Here is a 25998-nt window from a genome sequence, read left to right as displayed (position 1 = left end):
TGTATTCTATGTAGTCAAATTGATGGCTTTTTCCATTTGTGTTACGTGGTATTTATTTTACCACTGATTTTCTATCTGAGTCCTCATAGCGGAGTAAGTATGCATCCCTGCCGTCATGAGGTCTTACAGAGAGCAGACATCATATTATGAAAATGATTCCCGTTATAATGTCAGTCCATATTCACACTTACCTTTCCACTTAAAATTGGGTTGTATCTCCACTAGAAGTGAAAGTCTTTAGGTCAGTCTCTGGCTGATTGTATGATATTATAAACAGTTGAAAATATGATGTAAATCATTCAAAAGTGAGATTGCAGATACTGACTTCTGGCATGATAGTGGTGCAGGAACTTTTGCCACGCTGGTTCTCCTTCGCTCCCAGTAAGAGGACTTTCTTCATGGGAGGAGCAGAATTTCTGCATTTTTCATCCAGCCCCGCTGCTTGTTGCTGAGGCTGATTTCCTGGCAAATGTGATCAACAGTGGAGGCTCTTTTCTTCCTCTCAGCTCCCACTTGTCTGCCTTGGATGTGGCACTCCTGAGGCCCCAGTCACCCCGCCCCCTGCTCAGGATGCAGTGGTTCCATTTCAGGCAAGGCAAGCCAAGAAGACTCACTCCATGTTGTCAGGAAGAACTGACATAGTTTTATTCAGCTTCCCCACCTCAGAACATGGAAAGTCTCTTCATTTATTCAATATTTTAGGTTTTTCAGAAAAATTTTAATTTTTCTTCTAGATCTTAGACATTGCTAGATCTTTATGTTTTCTTTCTATTTGTGAATTTTTTTCCTCCTTTTAGGAAAGCTGTTGGTGTTCATTTTTATCTTCCATCCTATTGAACTCAATTGAAACAATTTTCATTTTTTATTTTATTGGTTTTCTAGGTAAGCATATTTGTACCACCTGCAAATAATGATAATCCTTGTTACTAGGTATACTTATATTTCAAATTGAAGCCTTATGTTATTGACTGGAACTTCAAAACAATGTTAAATTACAGGAAAGATGGAAATTTTCTTTCTAAAAGAAGTGAAATAACGTTTTTTCTTTCTTATATATATAGGCTGGATTCTAGTGACATTTATAATGAATTGAAAGAAACATATCCTAATTATCTTCCTCTGTATGTTGCACGACTTCATCAGTTGGATGCTGAAAAGGTTGGACGTGTTCATTTTTAATATGAGTATCTTATTTTGTTTGTAATATTAGATAAGGTTTGCATTTTGAATTAAAAGACAAACTTATATTTGTCTTCTCTTCTTGCTGATTGAAAACTTGTTTCTTCAAATTGACTGTTCCATTAAGCTATTTTTATTTAAGCTAGTTAAGGAACCTGGCAGTTACTCTAAGTTTAGGAATCTTGCTCTTTGGTCACTGGGAGGAGTAGTAGTTAAAATACTCTAAGGATTGCTTCTCTGGTGTTAACCTACAGAGCAAGGAGCAGAAGGTAGTGGTCCTGGCCTGCTGCAAATCTAAACACCTTCAGCAAAAGAAGCACCCCTACTTTGCATTAACTTTAACAATTCTTGCTTTTAAGCATTGGCCATAGTTCCAGACTTTCTTAACATGGACCAGCTCTCATTAGTACTCATGGTAGTAGGAATGTGCTAGCATAATCAGTTGAAAATTACTAAGGGTTTAGAGTGAACTAGAAAGTGTTGAAAGGAGACCTCTAAAGGACTTGAACAAGAGAGAAGCAAATTTCCGAGAATACCCCGAATACCATGATAATCCTGGGCTTTGTTAGTGATACTCTTGTTCACGCTCACTTTTGTGTTCTTAGTAACAATTAGAATTTGTTTCATCAGCTAGTGCTTTTTTTACTTCTGTTTTCATGTGGCATGGGACTGAAGTAACATAGCCCATCTCTGAAATATTTTAAGATACCCAGAAAAGGAGTTGCTTTATAGATAACACTACATTTTTATGAAATTTATCTTTTGCATACCAGCAGGGAGTGTAAATTGGGTATTGTCCTGTCTAAGCTCAGCTTTTGTAGAGATGCTGACAGTTACAAAGATCACCATTGGAGATAGCACAGCGTCCCCTGGGCTGCAAATGGACTACATAGTCCCCTCACACTGGAGTTGAGAGGACAGACGTGAAAATGCTTCAGTACCTGAGATTCGTCAGTCTGTTGCATGCTTCCATGTCTCTGGAAGGGGGGATGGTAGAGATTAACCAAATAACTTATATGCATAGTTCCTGGAAGGCCTGGGGAGAGGGTGGGAGCAGGGTGGAGGGGTTCAATGGGGGAAAAATAGGGGATATCTGTGATACTTTCAACGATAAAGATATATTTAAAAATAAATAAATGCTTAAATATACGCATTGATACATCTATTTGTTTCTTTTTTTCCCTTTCTAGGAACGAATGAAAAGACTTAATGAAATTGTTGAAGCTGCAGATTCTGTTATTTCTCATATAGATCAAACGGCACTAGCAGTTTATATTGCTATGAAGACTGACCCCAGGCCCGATGCAGCTACTATAAAAAAGTACCTAACCAGTAAATACTCTTTCTTGCATCTCATTTCTTAGTTACCTTTTTAAAAGTAGGGATTGACATTATTGAGAATATTTTTGTTTCCTGGTATTTATATATTCTTATAATTAATGAGTTTTCAATATTTAAACACTCCCTCCTTAGATACTTTGTAATAATGTTCTTTAATCATTTTAAGATGATGCAGAAGAAAAGTAGTTTGCTTTCTCTACCGTTAGGTGCTGTCCTGATGGAGATTTGAGTAGCTGTGATCAAGCAGTTCAGCCACTTGGGGATTTCTATGAGCTGGGTGTGTGGAGAGGGCAAACACATAACACCCTATAAAATTAATTTTTAAATGATTTATTGGCCAATAACATGAAAAACCCTGTATTTAGTTTGTAATGCCTAGTAAAGTAAATGGTGAAAGTTAAAATTAGTTTAAATCCATTATCTAATAACTTCAGTTTTTATGGAACTGGACTTACAGTGTTGCCTGGGGAGAAGGGAAAGGGAGAGTGTATAATTTTGTCTTTATGAACCCTAACGTGATAGGTAAAACAGAGCTGAGCTGGGTGTATAAGTGAGTAGTGTGGTTCCTTCCATGTGGCAGTGGGTTTCCATATGTCGGTCTAATGGTCCGATACTCTTTCAGTTTCATTCTTCCATGAACTCTTACTGATTCTCCCAATATCATTTTTCTCTCTATCTCTTTGGTTTATTTTCAACCTGGGGATCATTGACTTAAAAGGGGAGATACCCTCATTCTCTTATAGTTATTATAATTAATAAACTGAAACTGTTCAAGCTTCCTAATAGTACTATAATTTGCCTTAAAGAATCCATCAGCTTCCATGAGAATATATATATATATTTACATAGAATACTGGAATTATAACTACTAGAACTCTTGGTATTACATTGTTTATACTGATACAGGATCTTATGAATCTCACAAGGGGTAGTTTTCAAGCTGAATAAAATTTGTTCAAAGTTGGTTGTTGGCAGTTGTCAGCACCCTTTCACACTTTCCAAAGAAACAATCTCAAAATATTGTCATCTTCTTGTTATTATTGACAATAATAGGGAAAAGTGTAGCCACTATTTATGAAGTGCCAGTTATGTATAAGGGATTACTTGGGGCATTTTTAAATACAATGTCTCACTTAAATTTAATCCTCTAAATGACATGCAAAGTAGGGACATTATTACCCTATTTTTATAGGACAGGAACTGATGCTCGGTGAGATTAAATGACTTGCCTATGGTGGCAGTACTAGGTACTGGGAAAGCCAGTACTTAAACCAGCATGTATTCTAAGCCTGTGTCCCTTGATTTCTTGATAAGCAACGTCTTATAGTGCTATCCTGGTCTTGAGAAGATTACTATGCCTCGTTCTTTTCTCACAGACTCATTGTCTTCACAAGCATCTGACATGAGTTGGACAAAATGCCTCAAACAAACAAGCACTCTAGAGAGAAACAGTGCCCCCCGGAGTGTAGGTTGTTACTATATTTCATTCAACCCTGACTTGTCTGATCTGTGCCAGGCATTATTCTGGGCATTTGGAATACATCAGAGGAAAATATAAAGATACCTGCCTTGGAGCAAGGCAGTTTACTGTAGTGATTAAGAGCAGGGATTCCAGAAACAGACCAAGTAGCTTAGAATCCTGGATCTGCCACTTCCTAACTGTAGGACTTTGAACAAATAGCTTAATCTCTTTGTGCCTCAATTTCTTCCTTTGCAAAATGGGGGTAATTAATAGTATTTTACTCATAGAATTGTTTTGAGTATAAATGAGCTAATATTTTAAAATAGTAAAACAGTTCCTGGCACATTCAGAGTAAGCATTATATTTGTTTATACATGAAAATTCATGACCAGAAGAACCTCTGTACAGCTGTACATAGTCAGAGAAAAATATGTAATAATTGCTGTTTATAAGAAATCCAAACAATTATATTGCCCTGATTTAAGAGTTATGTAGCTGACAAAATTTAGAACCACGTAATTGCTTACATGGGCATTTTGTTTCAGCCAGGTCCAGCTCTTCTAACTTATTTAACCTGTGTAAAGTAGTGGCTCATTAGATGTTTATTAGAAATAAGGAGTTTTATTTGATGCACAGTACAAATGTATAAACATAGCTACATATGATCTCTGCATTGTAAATATTAAGCAAAAGAACGCATGAATTTAGTTCCAGATAAGGCTGTACTTCTAAAGAGATGTTACTGACCTCTGCAATGTTTTTTGGTCTGGTGCGCAGTGACATGGACAAACAAAAGTCCACCCTCGTAGACGCCCTGTGTAGGAAAGGGTGTGCCCTGGCTGACCATCTTCTTCAAGCACGGGATCAGGACGGGGCCGTTGCAAGTGATGCAGAGGAAAGAGAAGAGGAAGGAGAAAGTACTTTGGATTGTCTGACGGAGACTTTTTGGGAAACTACAAAATGGACTGATCTTTTTGACAATAAGGTAACCTCTCTGCTTCTCGTTTTTGCAGTTTTTGGTTCCTTCACAAACTTCTCTTGTGCCCTGTTCCCCACTGTTTGCTGTTTCCCGTTTCCCGGTTACTGGCCAGAAGAGAATAAACGGAGTGAGGATAAACTTGGCTCTGAAGATGCATTTAGTGACACCTTGTATTTGTCATGTCTGCTTTAAAACCATTTGTTACTGTTATTTTATCTGTTGCAAAGTGGCTGTTTAGCCATACTAATTTGGAAAACGGTTTGAGAAGGTATGCAGTGTTCTTTTGGTTAAGCCAGCTAGTTACGTATGAAGCTAAAATTAAGAATATCTTCTAGAAATTGTCTTCATGCCTTTCCACATATATAGGGGGTCGCAAAAAATGTATACACACACTTTGCACAATTATAAAGGCAATGTTTATTAAAATACAGTTTATTTTCAAAGTTGATCTGTCAGCTGTTAAAGCGGGTATACATTTTTTGGGGACACCCTGTATTTATGTGCTAATTTGTCAGGGATTGGGAGGTGATACTGGTTAGTTTATATATATTTCTCAAAATTCTTAAGCTTCCAAATAATTATCATCTTGATTTATAACTCGTCAGTTTGAAAACCCAGTTTAGAAAAAATAACTGACAAATGTTTGAAATTTGATTATAAAAACATTTTTAAATCCTTTTAGCTCTCTACTGTAACTCTTACAGTAGACATTATGTAACTACAAGTTTTTGTCAATCTTCCTTTCCTCTGGAGATAAAAAAATAAAATAAATGAGATCAGTGGAATTCTCCTTGCCCAGCGCAAACAACTGTTTTGTTTTAGTAGACAGATGCGTGTTTTCAGGATGCACTATGGTAATTTCTCAGAAAGACCTCTGGAAGTAGGGGAGAAATTCTGCCTTACTGTATGCTTTAGGTTTTCCTACACAGTACAGTAGCACATATGTAGGAGGAACTAAGTTATATTTAGGAAACTGCACCAGAGGTTATGAATTTGGATCCGAAATCACACTCCTGGAGTTTGAATCCTGCCTCTTCCACTTTATCTGTGTGACCTTAACTCTGATGTCTCAATTTCCTTTTTTTTGTTGTTAATTCTCACCTGAGGGTATTTTTCCCATTGATTTTTAGAAAGAATGGAAGGGAGGGAGGGGAAGAAAGAGAGAGAGAGAAGGAGAGAGAGAAACATCGATGTGAGAGAGATACATCACTTGGTTGCTTCCTGCACATGCCCCAACTGGGCTGAAATTGCAACCCAGGTATGTGCCTTTGATCGAACCTGTGACCCTTTGGAGCATGGGCCAACCTTCTAACCATTGAGACACACTGGCCAAGGCAGATGTCTCAGTTTCTTATCTGTTGAGAGAGGATAGTGAGTGACACTACCTGCCATAGGCTTTTATGAATGAGTATTAAGTACACGGGAGGACCCCAACAATGTTTGCTGTTCTTACTAACAAATAATTATTGCATGCCTACTTTATGCCCAACACTGAAAAAAGATTGCTGCTTGAAAAGACGAATAAGATAGTTGATGAACATCATATTAAAATTGTTATAACTTTTTTTCCATAATACTACTGTATTGAGGGATGCATTATATTACCTGTCTGTTTATATACAGAACAACAGTTGTTTAACACTTTACTTGGCTCTTGAATACAAATATATGCCACAGGACTTCTTTCTTTGAGAATGTTCTCACATTCTAAAAGTGGAAACCAAAAATATAAATAAATGATTACAAGTATATTTGACAGATACAATAGTTAAAGGTACAGAACTTGTATAAAAGGAAGTAGTGGAAAGTTTATATAATCTAATACTTTTTTTTTTTTAACTTCTATCCTCTTTTGTAATTTTGGTAATTTATGATGACTATAGTTTTGTACTTCTATCATAATATGCATTTTTGCAATCATTTAGGTTAGCCCTGCTTTCTTTTTCATGAAGAGGTATTTTGGTATGGATTTCAACAGCTAGTGATTTAATAATTTTCTTCCCTAAGAAAAATTATCTGTTCTGTGGAATACCCACCTCTTTGGAAGACATTAATTGTTCTTTTAAAAAAAATTCTAAATTTACTTGATATAACATGTTCATTTTAAAAGCTATGCTTCTATAAAAGCTGTAACAGTACTGACTTTATCATGACTTTATCATTCTTTCCTTATTAAAGATATATGCCTTAAAAATATAAACATTTCATAGATAAACTTTATCTTATTTTACATTATAGGTTTTGACATTTGCATACAAGCATGCATTAGTAAATAAAATGTACGGGAGAGGCCTTAAATTTGCAACTAAACTTGTGGAAGAAAAACCAACAAAAGAAAACTGGAAAAATTGTATTCAAGTAAGTTATATTTCAGTTGTCAAAGGGTCACTTCAGTACTACATAGTGACAAGATAGCTAAAAAGCCTCATGGTAGTGATGTAACAGTACTGACTTTATCATGACTAATATTTAATCAGTATAATTTGAACAATAAAATAAATACATGAAGAGACAGTCAAAAAGCTATTTAAATTTTTAAAACATTCTTTACTCCTATTCAGAAAAACCTGTATTTAGCTTCAGGTGTTTTCAACATCCGCACAATGCATTATGAGTTTTGTACAGGTAGAAGACAGTTTCCCTTTATGAAGGAAATAAGTAATTTCTTTAAATGCATATTGGTTTAATTCTAAAATGGTTGAACTTTTAGAGTTTTATATTTGATTTTATTATTCATTTGAAATGATAGGCCATTATGTTATTTATTATTTTTGTTGTTGTTAATCCTCACTCAAGGATATTTTTTTCCATTGGTTTTTAGAGGGGGAGGGGGAGAGGCATCAGTGTGAGAGAGACGTCGATTGGCTGTTCCCTGCACATGCCCTGACCGGGGCTGGAGATGGAAACTGCAGCCCAGGCACATACCCTTGACTGGGAGTTGACCCTGTGACCCTTTGGTGGGCTGGCTGACACTAACCACTGAGCCACCAGCCAGGGCTTCTTACTGCTATTTTTTTATCCGCACCAGAGGATATGTTTTTATTGATTTTCGAGAGAGAGGGAGGGAGAGGGAGAGAAAAAAGCATCGATGTGAAAGAGAAACATCGATTGATTGCCTCCCATAAGCCCTTGAGCACGGTCAAACCCACAGCCTGGGCATGCACCCTGACCCGATCGAACCGGCGACCTGAAGGTGTGTGGGACGACCCTTCAACCGAGCCACATCGGCCAGGGCTGCCATTATGTTATTTTACCACATATTGTGCTGTATGCGGAGAAATTCTGTAGTGGTCCTTTTTGCAGAAGTTAATTGTCAAGTAGAAAAACTTAGTGAATTTTACAGTAATTATTGTAGCCTCACCTTGTCTTCGTAATGCATAATTTATGCCTAAAGGATATAGGGAGGTTGGGGAATGTTGGTTATTCCAAATATGGCCAAGAGCCTGCTCTTTATATTTAGGATGTTCTTTGGATGTAAAACCAGTAGATTCCTGTGGAAATTTTTGATTTAACTATAGATTATCTTTACTCTTAGACCCTTTTGTGTGTACCTTCACCAGTCAGTCAGTTTAAATTGTATGGTATTTTAAAATAACTCCGTCAGATCTTTGAATAAGTTAAGAGAACTCTTTCTGGAATTAGTTTTTAATAAGTCCACTCTCATCATGTAGGCTGTAATCTGTGAACGCTTACATTTGTGAAGGCAGTGATCCACCCAGATACTCACTTCGGGGATGTTTTATAACTTGTCTCCCCTCCACTCTGCTTCCCTACTGTGTTTTCCAACTAGCAACCAGAAATGATGGCTTTAGACACCTACTGGTGAATCTCCATTACATTTAGAATAAAATCCAAACTCCTCACTGTGGCCCATAAGGCCTCATGTGATCTGGCTCCTGCCTTCCTTTCCAGCCGTATCTCGATCAGACTTCCCCTGTTCACTCTGCTTCTGCCACACTAGCCTCCTTTCTGCTTGGCTAAAATAGCCGCGCCCTTTCCCACAGGAGGACCTAAGTATTCCAGCTATATGGAAAGCTCTTGCACAGATTTACAGAGTACGGTGCTGCTTATTCTTCAGGTTTCAACTTAAATGTTACCTCCTCAGAAATCCCTGTCTTGACCATCTAATTTCCCAATCACTCTGTATTAAATAATTTTATTTTTACTGTGTACCTGATATGTATCTTATTTAGTTATTTATTCATATATTAATTTGTTGTTTTATTATTTGGTGATCCTGAATGCAACGTAAGTTTTCTAAAAGTGGCAAGTGAGTTTGTTCAGCGCTGTTTTCCTAATGCCTAGAATAGTGTTTGACTTACAGTGGCACTCAGAAAAAATGAAAGGAAACTAGATTGGTAGGAAGTACGTTAATTGGTAAGGAAAACGAAGGTTAGTAGGAAGAAGGGAAAGAAGGTTGGTGGGGATGGTAATAATCACCAGGATAGGTTGGCTGGTAGAAAAGTTTATAGTTGGTCATAAGGAACTTTGGTTGGTAAGAAGGAAGGTGGGTGGGTTGGATGGAAGGAGAGTTCTAAATACTACCACATTATTACTATATATTTAATGTAGAATTTGCCTTAAACATTGAACTTGAAAATCTGTTCTTTAATAATATATCACTGTGTTTTGTTATAGCTGATGAAGTTACTTGGATGGACCCATTGTGCATCTTTTACTGAAAACTGGCTCCCCATCATGTATCCTCCTGATTATTGTGTATTCTAAAATGGGAACCAAGACTTGAAATTTTAAAACAGAAAGTTTTATAGTGAATGAATATAAAAACAAATTTGTGGCATTTTTAGTCTAATGCATGTTTTCATCAACTATGAAATACTGATTATTAAAATGATGTGTATTTATCAGAGGCTTTGCTGGCGTGTGGCTTAATACATGTAAATCTAGACCTCTGACATCATGGTGTGTTCTTAATGCCTCACATTGCTGGCACTGGGCTGTGCCCTGACTGCCAGCACCAAGGACGTTCAGTTGGGTTGCAGCTACTACATGCATGATAGGTTTCGAACAGTAACTTTTAACTGCAAACCTGTAAAATTCTATTTTTTATTTTATAAATGAAAAGGGTTTTAACATGCTTGACTTTAATTTTTTTCAATTGTATGAAGGCCTTAAAAAAGCTACATTAAGGGTAGCTAAAATTATTTATTGGACTAAAAAGTAACAGAACTTCACTTTTAGATGTTGGGGTTTTTTGTTGGTTTTTTTTTTTTTTTTTTTTGCGCAAACGTTTACATTCAATTAAGGGGGGAAATTAAAGGGGCACAAATAAATGTGTGGCAATTGCTGGAACAGAACTGCTTCTATAAATCTTCATCTTGGAGTAATTTCAGGCCAATCATTTTTAACATCCTCTTGACGTGCAGAGCATCAGAATGAATTAATAATACATGTATAAGTGCCAGACAGCTAAATCTTTATCAGGTATTGTAAAGATACACTTATGGTATGTTTATTGAAGTTGAAATAATGTAAACTCATAAATAAATGTGCAAAACCAAGATTACAGTACACCATATACACTCTGATACCTTAATTTTTTAATAAATAATAAAAGTGAATATTGAAGCTTCTTAAAGTTGGTCTTAATTTTTTATAAGTAAAATTTGGGATTAGAGCAAAAATAATATTAAACCCATAGACAAAAAATTTAACGTGAGATAATTTATTTTACAATGTTTCTTATAGGCTTGCAATTATTTGAATGTTTCCAATCTTTTTTTTTTTTTTAATATATCTTTATTGATTTCAGAGAGAGGAAAGGAGAGGGAGAGAGAGAGATAGAAACATCAATGATGAGAGAGTCATTGATCAAGCCCACAACCCGGGCATGTGCCCTGACTGGGAATCGAACCCTGATCGCCTGGATCCCAGGTCGATGCTCAACTGCTGAGCCATGCCCGGCTGGGCGAATGTTTCTAATCTTATTGTGATTAACTTTTGTGTATCTTTAACTTATTTTTATCTTTCTGGCTATTATACTTGCTTCTCTCATCCTTTCTCCATAAAATAAACAGACACACATAGATAGTATTAAAAGCCTCTACTAACTTACACCAGGTGTGTGTGTATGAGTGTGTACATGTGATTTTTAAATCTTATTCCCTTGGAATTTACCAGTAATAGAAGACATACCAGTAATCTTGCCTAGCTGTTCATAACTGGTTTTTGGTAATTAAATTCCTTTATTTGATTAAAACATTAGGGCCTGAAGGAAAAAAATACAAATATGCATGCAAACATTTTGCATACCATTTCTGAACCATCTAGAGCCTGAAATCCATCCATGAACATGCCTGTTCCCTCACAAACACTTTTACCTACACACATACAGGTCCCCATATTCACAGGTTCAGTCCAATTAGAAAATTGAGGAGCTAAGAAAAGATAGGGTGACTTCCCAAGGTCATGCTGCTGATTATTAATTACGGAACCTGTTTTATAATCCAGGTTTTGCCATATCTAGTAAGTACTGCCTGCTTGCACAGCGCCTCTGGGCCAACCAGAGGGGAGAGCTTGGGTCCTTCTCAGGTCTTCCTGAGGGTGTGCACAGCTACCCTGTGCATGCCGCCCCAGATGCTCAGGAATATCTCAGAGCTTTCAAAGCTCCATGGACATATTCCCCAGCATTTCCTTTTAAGCTTTTTGATTAGTCCCAACTGTTACCACCTCAGGCAGCCACAAAATTACACAACTGCCTGTAATTATCTGGACAACCACCACTAGGGAAAAGGCATCTGTGCCTAAGAGATCTGAGTCCAGTCTAATAAAGATGGCCTTGCACTTGGGAGTCTTCTAGGGAACGAACAGGTAAGTCAAATAATGACAGTTCTCTGGGAATTGAGGTCTGGAGGAGCTCCCAAGCCTGTCTGTCTCCCTCCAGTGACTGCCAGGCTGCTGCTTTTCAGGGCTACCATGGAGCTGGCGATGGAATGGGGACAGGGCAGTTTAAAACATCACAAAATACACTCACTGCTTTTACTGAGATTCAGCCATTTTAATTGCACGAACATGCCTCAGATTACTACCTGCCTTTGGTTAATTTCCAGAATTCTGAAAAAGTTGCTTTCAATAATTTTTGCCGGTTTCCCCATAACTTTAATGGGGAGAATTAACAGAGGTGCTTCTGCACTGATGAAATGGTTCACCATTTCAGTGACATTACACTTTTTACCACAAAAATTTAGTACCCAATTTTAATGGAATTTTAAGATTAGAAACTTTCTGATAATTTATTTTGAAATACTACTTTCTGAGTTATGTCAAGATACAATAAATTGACTTATTTTTACACAAAAACACCATTCCAGAGCTCCCAAATTTCTGGCTTTATTCTTCAGGTTTTGAATTTTTTTTGCTATATATTTTTTTAATGTGGAAGGAGAGATTAAAACTATGTTGAGTTTTGGATGTACTCTTCAAGAAAGGTATAGAGCTCCAGGTGCAATAAGTGGCTGGGCCCTTCTGACAGGCCGCGTCAACAGCAGCCTCACCATCAGTGATGAAAAATAGTCTGACTACTTACTGCAAGGCAGGGAACTGGCTGCACCCTTCTCTGCCAATGTATTTAGTATCATATCACCCCTACTTTTAGGAGAGGATTTCAAAGAATTAAGCATGTGTATAATTAAGCCGTATCCTCTCAAGGATCAAACATGAATTAACCACAGTTCCAATATCGAGGCCAGATGTCACCATTTTCAGTTAGGTGACATCTAGTGACTTTTCAGATAGGACTGCATTTTCAGTCATGTAAACCAAATTCTAGAATCTATGAACTGTCATATCCAAAATGTGAAAAGAATACAAATCAACTAGAAATACCTTCTGTAATTTTATTCTTATGTATGGTTTTAAAAGTTAACATATGTACCAAGCTATCTTAAAACTCAGTTTTTACCATGACTTTTCACTCATGAGTGTAATTAGGCTGGAGTTTAAGCTGGGCTTAGTTTGTATGGTTCCAAGCCCAAGTCATTAAAATGTATAATTTACGCGAAGAACAGAAGATAAAGGGACATATTAAGAGGTACCTTGGTGACGCAGGAACAGACTACTCGGCTTCAACAAGTACGTGGCAAGAGGAAAAGGCAAGATGGAGAACCTGAAGATTTGACTTGGGGTGGTGAACACAAAGCAGTATACAGATTATGTATCATAGAATTGTACACTTTAAACCTATATAATTTTATTAACTGTCACCCCAATAAATTTAATTTTAAAAAATTAAAAAAAAAGAATTAAAGAATGTGCCAATCAAGCAATTAATCAAAGATGTAGACCTTATTTGGGTCCTTACTCAAACGCTAAAAATATATGTCATAATATTTATGAGACAATTGACAATTGAAACACTGATTAATTTTTTAATATATTCTAATAAAATTTTATATAAAATATTTTTAGATGTGATCATATGGTTATGTGTCTTATATAGATATGAACAGGACATGGAGAATGGATATGTGGTACTTCAAATTAACATAGGAGCAGAGAAGTGGGTGGAGATTTAGATGAGATTTGCCATGAGTTGAAAATTTTATGGGGGTGGGTTTTCATAATACTTTTGTCTGTTTAAACAGCATTAGTGAGCTATAATTGCTATACAGTAAGTTACATATTTAAAGTATACAACTTTTTATATATTTAAATTTTTCTATGATAACTTTAAAGACAAAGATTCTATAAATTTCAATCAATCTAGCTTTATTAAAAGGGTAGACTTCCATCCATTTAAAAAAGAACACTTAGGATCATTGTATAACTTTGTCCTGGGAATGTGAAAGGTAACCATTTGTAAGTCTGAGATTTAGGAGGCAGGCCCCATTGCTATAACTTTCTTAGATTTCTCTACATTGTGGGCTTCAAGAGAAGATTTGAAAGCAAATTTGCATATTTTTTATTGAATTTATTGGGGTGACATTGGTTAATAAAATTATATAGGTTTCAGGTGTACAATTCTACATCACTGTGTGTGCACAACCCCAAGTCAATTCTTCCATCACCATTTATCTCCTTTGCCTTCTACTTCCCCTCATCCCCCTTTCTCTGGTAATCACCACACTGTTGCCTGTGTCTATGGGTTGTGTTTTTTTGTTTTGTGTTTTGCTTAATCCCTTCACTTTTTCACCCACCTCCCTCCAACACCCTCCTTTCTGACAGCTGTCAGTCTGTCCTCTATAAATTTGTTTCTATTTTGTTAGTTTATTTTGTTCATTAGATTCCACATATAAGTGAAATCATATGGTACTTGTCTTTCTCTGACTTATTTCACTTAGCATAATACTCTCCAGGTTCATCCATGCTGCAGTAAAGGGTAAGATTTCCTTTTTATATCCATCCCATTGCATAAATGTATCAGAGCTTTTTTATCCACTCATCTACTGATGGGTGCTTGACTGTTTCCAAATATTGGCTATTGTAAATAACACTGCAATGAACATAAGGATGCATATATTCTTTCAAATTAGTGTTTCAGGTTTCTTTGGATAGATTCCCGGAATTGGAATCTCTGGGTCAAAAGGCAGTTCCGTTTTTAATTTTTTGGGGTATCTCCATACTGCTTTCTACAGTGGCTACACCAATCTGCATGTGGGTTTTCTTTTCTCCACCATCTTTGCCAATACTTGTTAATTTATTGATAGCCATTCTGACAGATGTGTGGTTTTAATTTGCATTTTTCTGATTAGTGACATTGAGGATCTTCTCATATGTCTATTTGCCATTTGTATGTCCTCTTTGTGTAACCGTCTATTCAGGTTCTTTGCCCATTTTTTAATTGGATTGTTTTTTTGGTGTTGAGTTGTATAATTTCACCCTGGCTGGTATGGCTCAGTTGGTTGAGTGTCATCCTGTGCACTTGAAAGGTAGCCAGTTCAACTCCAGGTCAGGGCACATACCCGGGTTGCGGGCTTGATACCTGGTAGAGGGCATGCAGGAGGCAGCCAATCGATGATTCGCTCTCACATCAATGTTTCTCTCTTTCCCTTCCTCTCTCTCAAAATCAATAAAAAAAATATTTTAAAGAGACACTAAAATTAGAGGAGTAATCCCATTCAAAGTTCCATAGTTTTATGTTATTCATATGTGTGATATTGAAAAATAGGAGAGAAGGAAATCAACCATTTTTTTCTTACCTTCTGGGCATCTGAACTACCCTTTTCTGGAAGTGCAAGTTTTTTCTGAAACCATGTCAAATCTTTATGAGCAAGACCTCAAAAATAACTCCTAGGAAAATTAAAATAAAGAAGATTGGCATCCAATCATTTTGACAAGTCCAGGATGCTAGAAGGTCCCATAAATCAAAAAATATTATTTTCCAATCCACTCATCACAGCTTTTTTTGGTAAAAAAACTGCTTTGACATTTTTATATGTGAAATAAATTGATGTCTCACTCTGAAGTCCTTCTTATCTCATAACCACATGCAGCAAGGGCTCTGCCAGAAAAAAATTTCCAGTGCTGCTCAGTGTTGGATCAAGGGCAGCAGTAATTAAAGTGAGGTACTTGTCACAGTGGGTATTTAACTGCGTTCATAGCAACTTACTTTAGCAATAACGAAAATTCATTTGTGAGAGGTATGGTGCTATAAGTAGCTTTTTTACTTAAAATTTCAAAAATAATCCTCTATTTCACAAAAAGACAATTCTATAAAGAATCCCTTAGCATACCTGGGTTATCACTGCCCTGTAATTCAAATGTAGAAAACATTTGACTGGACATAACCATTTTCTTTTTTTAAAAAACACATATCTTTACTGATTTCAGAGAGGAAGGGAGAGGGGGAGAGAGAGTTGAAACATCAATGATGAGAGAGTCGTCATTGATCGGCTGCCTCCTGCCCACCCTGACTGGGGATCAAGCCTACAGCCCAGGCATGTGCCCCAACCGGGAATTGAACTGTGATCTTCTGGATCCTAGGTGAATGCTCAACCACTGAGCCAAGCTGGCCGGGCAACATAACTATTTTTTATTACCACCAGGAATATTCTATTTTATGCTTCTTTATAATCCGGAAAATATAAATGTAAGATTGCCAGGTTTAGAAGAAAAACACAAACCAAAACTAGATGACCCAGTTTAATTTAAATCTCAGATTAATGCCAAATAATTTTTTAGTATAAGTATGTTACTATTGTTACTATTTAGGACATGAGAGCTTGCCTTTTATGGGCCTGCAGATTTTTTTTCTTAACTTTGAAATATAATACCTAATTTTGTATTTCTTTTTACCGGATGGGTGGATGGGTCTCCTGGCAATGTTCCTCTTCAACAATCTACTGTTATGCTGAAAACCAGTTAGACTTTACCATAGTCTCCTGGTGAATTTCCTTTCACCCTGTCTGGTGATTCTAAGGAGTAGCTACTTGTGATGCTTCCAGATCTCAGAAATAGGGTTAGGCAGAGCCAGATTTAAGTCCTGCTCACTTTTCCCCAAGTTTAGTCACAAATAAGGTAGATGAGAGTCTGGACTATTAATGAAAATGTTAACACTACCTTGGATTTACTTTCCCTTTGAAGATGTAGTTAATTTTTGTCTTCACTTATTCCAGGTAGATTGAGGAAAGATGTAACTCTTTAAATCAGTTAACTGTTCAGGCCTCTTTGGCCACATTAAGTTTAACTGAGTGCAAGGAAGATATATGAGTCTCTTACTTTCCCTGAGTATTAAAGACCGTAAGATCAAAGGCACATTCTAAGTGTCAGAGTTTACAGTCTTCTAGTCTACAGGACCATACCCTCCAGGTAGTTATGATCTTTATTTAGGTTTAACTGTTATCTTGTTTTTCTTTGCAAAGAATAGCCTTCCAGAATGCATGGTAGGCCTTCATTACTTCTAGAAGAAACTTTTGCAATTCCTCTGGATTTTTTCAGGGTCAAGTACACCCTGTACTCTGACTCCCTACCTACATGCATAGTCAGGGTGATTTTCTTCTGTGTGTTTCTTTTTTCCTCTATGAAATATAATGCAGTTGGCAAAACAGTCAATTTCTCTTGCCTTATGGCAGGCATTCGCTAATTCATTTAATATAAGTACCTTAAAGGGCATTCAATATTTTAACACTTTACTCTGTTTCTTAGATTTTTCAGAGCTTTACGGCACTGAATCCCTCATTAGTATACCAATGAATAGCTCTTATTTGAACTGAAAAGGAACTTCTGTGTAATGCTAATGCTGATGCTTAAGTTTTCAGAGGTAAAGAGTACCCCCCTCCAAAGCTTTGTTGTTTGTTTGTTACTTATGTGCTTGCCTACTAATAAAAGTACAATTACCTAGTTTTCAGCACAAATGAAACACTTCTGTCCTTTGCACTAGAAACCTCTTATGTCAATCTTAAGTGAGCAGTATTAAAAGTAAATGCTAAGCTCTGGCTGGTGTGGCTCAGCTGAAGTGCTGTTCCATACACCAAAAGGTGGCAAGTTCAACTGCTGGTCAGGGCACATACCCAGGTTGTGGGTTTGATCCCCAGTAGGGACACGGGCAGGAGGCAACCAACTAATGTTTCTCTCTCTCTCTCCCTTCCTCTCTCTAAAATCAATAATAAAAAATTTAGGTTATTTATTTAAAAAAAATAAAAAGTTAATGCTAAGCTAAATTTATTTTTAAAAATCATAGACAATAAAAAATAATGACCACCAGAGAAATCACATTACCAACAGTAATAGATCTACAGGAAAACACTCAGAAAAAAAATTCTTTGACATCATGAACAAGGTTTTAAATCTTTATGTACCAGGAAAAAAGTCCCAATAATAAGTGTGTAAATAGCAATATAAAACCAGGATTGCTCATAATGGTTAGAAATTCTCCATCTGTGAATATCTTAGTTCACTACAAATATCTATTGAATAATGAAAGCAAAAGGCACTGAATAAGTAACTTAAAAGTGCTTTATGGATACAAAGATGAGTATTAAAACTATTCCCTGACTTAAAGAAGTATGTAATTTAAGTGGTATGGATTAAATATGTTAATAACCTCCTGAGAAGACCAAGTGTGATTAACAAAAAGCAAGATATTATGTGGGTTTGAAGGAGAGGTATTTGGTTAGGGTAATTCAAAGCTATAAAGATGGAAAGAGAATGAGTAGATTTTGGTAATAAGCAAAGACTAACAAAGAAAGTTTCAGAAAGAGGAGACAAACTTTGTGCAGTTCTGAAACTTTGTGTAGTCCGTTACCTGGAGTACTGTGTACAGGTTCAGAGTAATGGGGCAATAAGGCTAAAATAAGGCCTATTGTGCAGAGCCTTAAACTAAAGACTTCAATAATCGCCTTTGGAGATCTCCCATGTTTTTGAGTTGGAGGTGTCAAGTGATCTACTGAAGCAAGAAGACAATAAAATAGGAAAATCAATTAGGCTACTGCAATTATACAGATGAGATTGTTGAGGGCCTGAATTAGTGACTAACTTTACTATAGTAAAATAAGTCTTGTTTTCCTTTTTTAAAGATGACACTCCTCTGCAAAATTACTTTCTCAATTGCACAGAAATAAGACAAAAGTTCCACTGTAACAAAATTCAAATGTTTAATCTTTTTCAAACTATATTAATAAAAATAAATTATATTTAGACCATCTTTAATATTTGTGCATCATCTTTATAGAACTATGGTTTCAAAAGACATTTTGTAAAAGACATCAATTTCACAATTAAAACATGTTTTATAAATGGGGGAACATTAAAGAACATTAAATTAGTTGAAAATATACCTCATAATGCTGAGAGTTACGCTGTTCTTTATCAAATTAACTGTATTTGTATTCAAAATAACATGGCTTTGAACTAAAGACAATTATTTTTTGTCCATTTCAGTGATTTCCTGGATCCAAAACAAAATTTGTGTATTTATTTCTTTGAAAACATCATTTGTTGACCTTCCTTTTACTGCCATGGAATGATTTGCCTTCTCAATCCAGTGGATTTTACTAGGAGCTTGCATTTTCTGTGCGACTTTCTCCAACAAGTTCTAAAGGAAAAAAGAAGAGGATACTAGACTAACGCTCCGTTTGTGTCTAATAAGCATTCTCTCTCCTGCCCCACCTACACGAGCACCCATTCACTAAATATTCGTTAAATGCCTACTCCTTGAACAACTTTTGAGGCAATGGAATGTGCAAGGAAATGTTGACCAAAGTGGCAGGCAGTCCCCCATCTCTCAGAAACAACACTACTACAGAACAGCTCAAGCATTTGATACTGATAAAAATTAAGTAAATTAGAGCAAAAAAAATCATCTAAAAATATTTTTCCCAAGGACATTATATGCTCTAGGAAACACAATGTTTACTAATATGTACAAGTTACTATCTTTTCCCTCGAGTCAATTTTATAAAAAAATGGAAGAATCTGCTTGAAAGGTGAAATGATAAACCAAAATGTAGCCTAGTAATTCCCAAATCACAAGATTCAGATTAATCCTTCATTTCCCAAGTAAAAGTTAATCCATTTACCAACTCTCTTTATAGGGAGATTAATTCTGTCATTATGCTTATTTTAGGTTCTTCAAAGCAACAAGGCAACTAAGGCACAAAACTAGCATTAGTCAAATCAGCATCTCTTTAAAGAGACTGAATGCCTCAGGTAATATATTGTTCCTAAGATATTTATCTTTCTTGCTCATTCACACAAATGTCAAGTTGTAATTCACCTTTTCACACATTTCATCTGCTGAGCCTGACACAAATAGTACAGGATCTTTTATACGAAAGAGATCTTCATCTCTAAGTTTATGCTGCTGCTTTGGATGGTGCAGTGGATAAGAAATACAAATGAGACCGCGAACAAAATCATTAGCATCAGCTGGCTCAATATGACACATTACAGAAGCAGCTGCTCTTGAGCCCATTGAACGACCTAAAATCAATTAAAATTAAGTTCAGTTTGAAGTATAAACATTCACATAAAGTAGTGGGGATAATGTGGCAAATTATATTTCATTTACTGTTTACCCATCATACTTGTATATAAATAAATTAACTCCAAAAGGTGACAATTAACAAGTAGCAATATCCATAATGGATACCTATAACCCATGAAGAGCTAAAAACTAATCCTAAGTCAAATTTTTTTAAAAAGGAATTATTTTTCTGAAGGATTGTGAGGACAATCCTCATGAAGGAGTCATCTGAAAGAAGGTGAACCAGATATATAAATAAAAGGAGAAATCTTTGGGTTACAATACATATATATGAAGTTCAAATTTGCTTTAAATATATAAAGTACTTTGATGTTACACAAGGAAGTGACTTCCCAAAACAAAAAATCCTTAAATTAGCTTCCTGTAATCTATTTTAATTCTCAATGACCTAGTCCTATATTTTTAGTAGTATATTTAAAAACAAGTATTCAAAAATATTATAACTTACCTCCAAGGAAAACACCTGCAAGTTTGTATTCTCCTGAGGTCTTGAGGTAACTCTTAAAAAAAAAAATCAATGAAAAATGATCAATTCTTCTCCTATAAAATATTCCACTGGAAAAATCAACATATTTTTCATCATTACTGGAATGCCTAAAATCTTTGCAAAGACAACCACAAAATATTAAGAGATTCTTCTTGAAAGAGGTAACCAGTCCTTTGCTCTTCCGGTGATGCCTCCACTGTCAAATCATATGTTGGGTAGCCCAGCTGGCATGGCTTAGTGGTTGAGCATTGACCTAGGATCCAGAAGATCGAGGTTCAATTCCCAGTCAAGGCACATGCCTGGGTTTCAGGCTCAATACCCAGGAAGGGGCCTGCAGAGGCAGCCGATCAATGACTCTCATCATTGATGTTTCTATCTCTCTCTCCTCCTTCCTTCCTCTCTGAAATCAATAAAAGACATTAAAAAAAAAATCACATGTTGGGTAATACAGGCAAATATAGTAAAGTGGAAAAACCACTTCACCAGTCTAAAAAAATCAAGTACTAAAATACATTTACAGAACAAGATATATATGTATATTACAACTAATACAAAATTTGATATACTAACATCTAATTTAAAGCTTTGAAAAACTTAGCAAGCTTAAAGTAATTTGGATTAAAAGAAATTTCAGCCCTGGCCTGGCAACACAGCTGATTAGAACATTGTCCCGATACGCCAAGGTTGAGGGTTTGATGCCCGGTAGGGCACATATGAGAATCAACCAATGAATACGTAAATAAGTGGAACAACAAATCCATGTCTCTCAAAAATCAATAAATTAAAAAAAAAAAGAAGAAAATTTCAGATTTATTTTATCCTGGGACTTTATAGTTTCCAAATAATGTACACAGAAAACTATGCTAAATTTGTACATTCAAAGTATAGTAAGCAAAATATCCAGAACTGTATTCCAAAGTTATGTAATTCCAGTAAGAAAATTACATCATAAGTAGCTTCCTTGGCAGTATCATGGAGGACCATTTATGATGTAAGCACTCATCTCCACGGAACCTTCATATGCTGCTGAGTTTCTAAGAATATTCATTAAAAGATATTTAAATTAAATCAAATGTCTGCTAACAAAACTTGTCTTACATTTATTAAGAATTTTAAAACAGAATTCTGTTATAAGTAAATATAAAAAAAATTTCTTACCAAAACTGATTTATATGCCTTAATTCTATGTACAATATTAAGGCCTTTACACGTAAACCTCAGGCAAAAAAAACCATGAGATGCAAGATGGGATGCCAGTGACATCAAATGAGGAAGATTCATATCTCCTGAAGCTCCGTGTGTAAGAATTATTCCATATGTTAAGCTCTTGTTAGGTACCAAACAAACAGCATCTAGTAATTTATTTCCAAAAGGTATTTTTAATTTAACCTGGAATTCAAAAGAATAAAGGGATAAAAAATTACTTCCTTGCGTATTCAGACAACTGAATAGCTAAATGTTTGTTCTGTAAGACCCATGATTCAAGTAAAAGCCTCTTTATAAAAAGCAATGATATTAAAAAGCTATTATTAAATAGTTAATGGTAAATAAGTCCTTATTGTGTGTCAGGTACTATTATAAGTTTTTTATAGGTTTTAACACATTTATCCTTCCTAATAATACTATGAGGCAAATACTATTATTACCTCTATTTTACAGATGAGGAAACTGAGGCACAGTAGGTTAAATAACATGCCCAAGATTATATAGCCACTAGCTGGATTCAAACTTAGGCAATCTGCTCTAAAGTCATTACTCTTAACCACTAATGCTATACTGTCTCTCACAGTACAAGCTGAAAATAAGAAAATTACTCTGGAACCATATGACTACAAACAAACCACCCACCCACCCACCCACCCCCACACACACACACACAACCCTGAAGATGCAGAACATATGAAAATATGTATTACCTCTGTATGATTCATTTTCACTGTTGAATAACAAACTTAAAGTGCATTACATCTGAGAAGCAAAGGACATCTCCCTGAAAAGAAGATTCTATTGTGAAAGGTGGGTTGGCAAACATGGATATGATACAAGAACTATGAATGAGCATTCAGTAGCTGAAATAAACACATTTAGAACTACTTCTCTAAGAACTGGTATCTTTACATATGCATTAATTATTTTCAAGGTTCCTATGAGCACTCAGAATAGATTATAGGGCCAAGTGTGGGGCTGGCAAATGTCATATAATATAAAACCAATGTGGTGCCTTAACACGGAAACCTGAAGAAAATTCATTTCAAAATAGGATGCTGTATGTTGACATATATATGTTCTAAGCATCTTTATTCTCAACTATCTTTAACTTAATTTCACAGCATCTATTAACCCATTTCTTTCATCATTATTGTTCTCAACTCTCCCTCTCACCATGCAATAGAAGTATATATCCACACCATTTGTTATGTGACTGCAGAGCCTCCCAACAGGAAGAGTATATATCAACCCCCTCGACTTGGGTTTGGCTATGGGTCTTGCTTTCATGGAATATACATAAATGTTTGAATGTGCCATTTATGAGAAGAGGAAGGACAAATTTCCAGAAGCCCTCTTAACTTTCACCCTCAGCCATGAGAAAAACACGCTCCAGGTATTTTTATTTTTTCAGCCTGGCCCCAGAATGAAGACACATGGAGCAGATCTGAACCCAAAACTAAAACGTAGAGTGCAGCCTAGTCCAGATCTAAACCACTGAATAACCACGAAATGCTGACCTGAAGAACCACAAGCATGAAATGCAGTAAGCCACTGAGACTTTGGGGTTGTTGCACAGCATTCCTTCTTACCAGCAGAGATCTTTTATTTTTCAGGACATTATCAACATCAGACTTCATTATTCATCCATTTTCCCCCATTAACATTTGTTTTTTAATTCATGAGTAGATAATACAGTTCAAAGCTCAAAAGATTCCAAAAATATACAGTGAAGTTTCCCTCATCCCACTGTTGTCTTGCCACCAAGACCTCCTTTCCAAAGGAATTATCCATTTCTTACATATCTTTCCAGATACTTTATATGTACACACACCCCTTCTGTCTTTTTATAAACTGATGATGCCTTTCTTTGACCCCCACCACACATACTTAACATATCTTGGTGATTACTCTTTTCTTTATATATAATAAGCATCTTTCATTGTACTTTATGGCTGCAGAATATTCCAAGGAAGGGTTAAACATAATTTATTTCACCAACCATTTATGAATAAAATTTGAGACTGTTTCCAATCTTTTCCTAAAATAGTACTGCAATGAATGGCATTGTACTTACATTATTTTCACACATGTGTAGACATATCTGTAATATAAATTCCTGGGAGAGGAACTACTGTGTCAAAGGGTATACTTATTTACGATTTTTTAAAGAATACATTTCATTTTTGAATGGGTAATATATGCACATGTACAGAATTTTAAAAGAACAAAAATGTGTAAGTCTCCTCACATTCTTTCCCACCAGCCACCATGTTCCTTTCTCTTCCCATAAGCAACCACTGTGATCAACTTATTGTGTAGTTTCCCTTATATGTGTAGGTCTGTGTAGAATAATTCTCTTATTTGAGCTTGAAGGGTATTAATTTGATTGCAAAAATTCTGGGATTTGAGTGGGAGAAGGGTGAAGGACTCTGGCCTTCAGTGTCCATTTTCATAAATGTAGCCCCATAATTAATTGTGCCTGGGGTCCTGTTTTACATTCTCAAGATAAGAGTCTACAGTCTTCTAATGGGAGAAAGGTGTGAAACCGGGAAGGTGATCTAGGTATCTAATTAGTTCTCAAATAGATTTCACCTAAGTCATCTTTACTTAAGCCCTCCACATTCATCCTCAGCACAAGTCCCTTCACTGCCAGTTCCCAAGGTGTTCAGTGCTGCCAGTTTCTGTGCATTGTGAAGATTCTCTGGTTTATATAGAAATGATCCACAGTACTCCCTGCTGCTGGTTTAGAATTAAGCTAAGATTTGCTAAGACATTTACTTTCTAGTGCTCAATATGTTATTGCTTTTGTTTCCTTTCCCATTCTCTCCATCCTTGCGGGTTTGTCTTTTTTTTTTTTTTTAAAATAAGAAAACCTTGACTGTAACTTTAGTGAGATTTCAGGAGGGAGTAAAATTAGATACATGTATTCAATCCGCTATCTTAACCAGAATGCTCTACCATTCCTCAAAAATTTGGGCTTTTGTTTGTTTTCAGGAAAACTCGACTCCCGTGCAGTAGACGGACACACTGTTCTTCACAGCTGGTGTACGCGTCCTGGACCACTCGGGAAACACCGAATTGCTCCAGGGTGTAATCTCACCACAACTGGTCTAGACAGTCTCGGTTATAATCTCTGCTGCTGGATCCCCATAGGGCAGGGTTTGAAACCTGGATCAGTATCTTCAACTGCAAGCGGAGAAAACACCGCAACCTCACAGAGAGGCTGCGATGATTAGGTGATAATCTCTGTACTGTATTTAGTAGTGTCCCGACCTCGTCAGCATTCAAGGGTGACTTTTATGACGACTAATACTCAGAACGCAAAAAGCCACCACATCTTATGCGCCAGGATCAAAGAATGCCACCAGCACGGTAACTTTCAATGGGTACAACGTGCCTTATCTATGCAGTCGACAGCAGTACGTGGGAAGTCGGGGGCAAACAAAAACGTCAGGAGTTCGAGTCTCTGGGGGGAGGGGGGATGCCGATACCCTGGCCGGGTCTGCAACACACACCAAGCCGTACAAGAGGAGACGCTCGACGCGGGGTTTCAGGAGGCTGGGATTCGAAGGCATCCGAGAACCGGCTTATTCCCTCAATGGTGCGGCGGCTCTTCCGAGGACCGGGGGCGACCCATCCAAGCTCGGAGGCGGCTTCAAGCCAGGCGCCGGTGACCGGCTCGAGGGACCCGGGTGGGACCCGTTCGGCTCTGCCCTCCAGCTCCGTCCCCACACTCCGGCCTCCTAACCCGCCAGGCAGGTGACGCCCCAGCGGCCGGTGCCCGCCGGCACCGAACTTAAACCGAACGCCTCACGGAGCCGACAAACAGCTCCGGAGAGGCGGCAGCCGCGAGTCCGAAATGCTTCAGGCGGGGCCGCCAGGCACTCTAGCGCTCCCTCGAGAGGCCGTCCCCCGCCTAGTAGCGCCAACCGCCGCCGCCGCCGCACTTACCGGGGGAGGGAAAGTGGCCGAGAGCGCCGAAGCGCCCTTGCTCGCTTCAGGGAGCCAACTACCGCGCTCCGAGGAACCGTCTCGCTGCAACCGCCCGAGCGCTCCGCGGCGGCGCATGCGCGCGCAGGCCCCGCCCCGGAGCGCGCGGGCGGGCGCGCGGGGCACGCTGGGGGCGGGAGTTTTCCCGCCGCGGGCTGTGGTAGAGCCACGTCTGCACGCGGACACGCGGGTGGCTGGCGAGCAACCGGCTGCCGCTGCCCCGCCGCCGGCTTGTCCACTCTGGGCCCTTCCCCATCGCGTGACAGATACGCAGGTCAAAAAAACGCGGGGTCAACGCCGACTCCTCCTCACACCCCACAATTAGCTCGTCCCGTTCGCCCTGTTTGCAAATAGACGGAATCCAACTGCTTCTCCTGCTTCTCCCGGCCCGGCCGAGCTCCACCATCACT

General features: G+C 37.3%; 2 protein-coding genes across 5 annotated transcripts in view; one reads left to right on the top strand and one right to left on the bottom strand.

Annotated features, from left to right (window-relative positions):
• The window catches only part of TPP2 (tripeptidyl peptidase 2), a 68135-nt gene extending 57581 nt beyond the window's left edge, over window positions 1-10554 (top strand). For 2 of the 4 annotated variants that reach the window (XR_013998218.1, XR_013998219.1), the window contains 5 exons: window positions 1062-1158; window positions 2370-2511; window positions 4760-4967; window positions 7200-7319; window positions 9600-10554. Coding sequence is in view for 2 of the 4 variants with exons in the window: in XM_081129001.1 (XP_080985127.1) it covers window positions 1062-1158; window positions 2370-2500; window positions 4760-4967; window positions 7200-7319; window positions 9600-9689 (646 nt within the window). In the remaining 2 variants the exon portion in view is untranslated. The remainder of the gene's footprint in view (window positions 1-1061; window positions 1159-2369; window positions 2512-4759; window positions 4968-7199; window positions 7320-9599) is intronic. The other 2 variants (XM_081129001.1, XM_081129002.1) reach the window with 1 other exon arrangement.
• A 7139-nt stretch (window positions 10555-17693) lies between these two features.
• TEX30 (testis expressed 30) lies at window positions 17694-25764 on the bottom strand. Its single transcript, XM_081129000.1, has 6 exons — window positions 25550-25764; window positions 22306-22379; window positions 21548-21778; window positions 20351-20402; window positions 19633-19838; window positions 17694-18951 (listed from the first exon to the last, which is right to left on the bottom strand). The coding sequence occupies exons 2-6, from the start codon at window positions 22318-22320 to the stop codon at window positions 18778-18780; spliced, it is 678 nt and encodes a 225-aa protein (XP_080985126.1). The 5' UTR covers window positions 22321-22379; window positions 25550-25764; the 3' UTR covers window positions 17694-18777.
• Window positions 25765-25998: the final 234 nt, after the last annotated feature.

Source organism: Miniopterus schreibersii (genome assembly GCF_964146895.1).
Source record: "Miniopterus schreibersii genome assembly, chromosome: 2".
Lineage (NCBI taxonomy): Eukaryota > Metazoa > Chordata > Mammalia > Chiroptera > Miniopteridae > Miniopterus > Miniopterus schreibersii.
Note: the sequence above shows the minus strand (reverse complement) of the source record. Positions and strands in the feature narration are given on the sequence as shown.

Bases quoted from the DNA above. Each gene is read 5' to 3' on its own strand.
- TEX30 (XM_081129000.1), bottom strand. The intron at 20,403-21,547 runs GTAAGAAATTTT...TTTTTTTTTAAG, and splicing joins AGGCATATAAATCAGTTTTG to AGTTACCTCAAGACCTCAGG. The intron at 18,952-19,632 runs GTGAATTACAAC...TTTTTCCTTTAG, and splicing joins CAGATGAAATGTGTGAAAAG to AACTTGTTGGAGAAAGTCGC.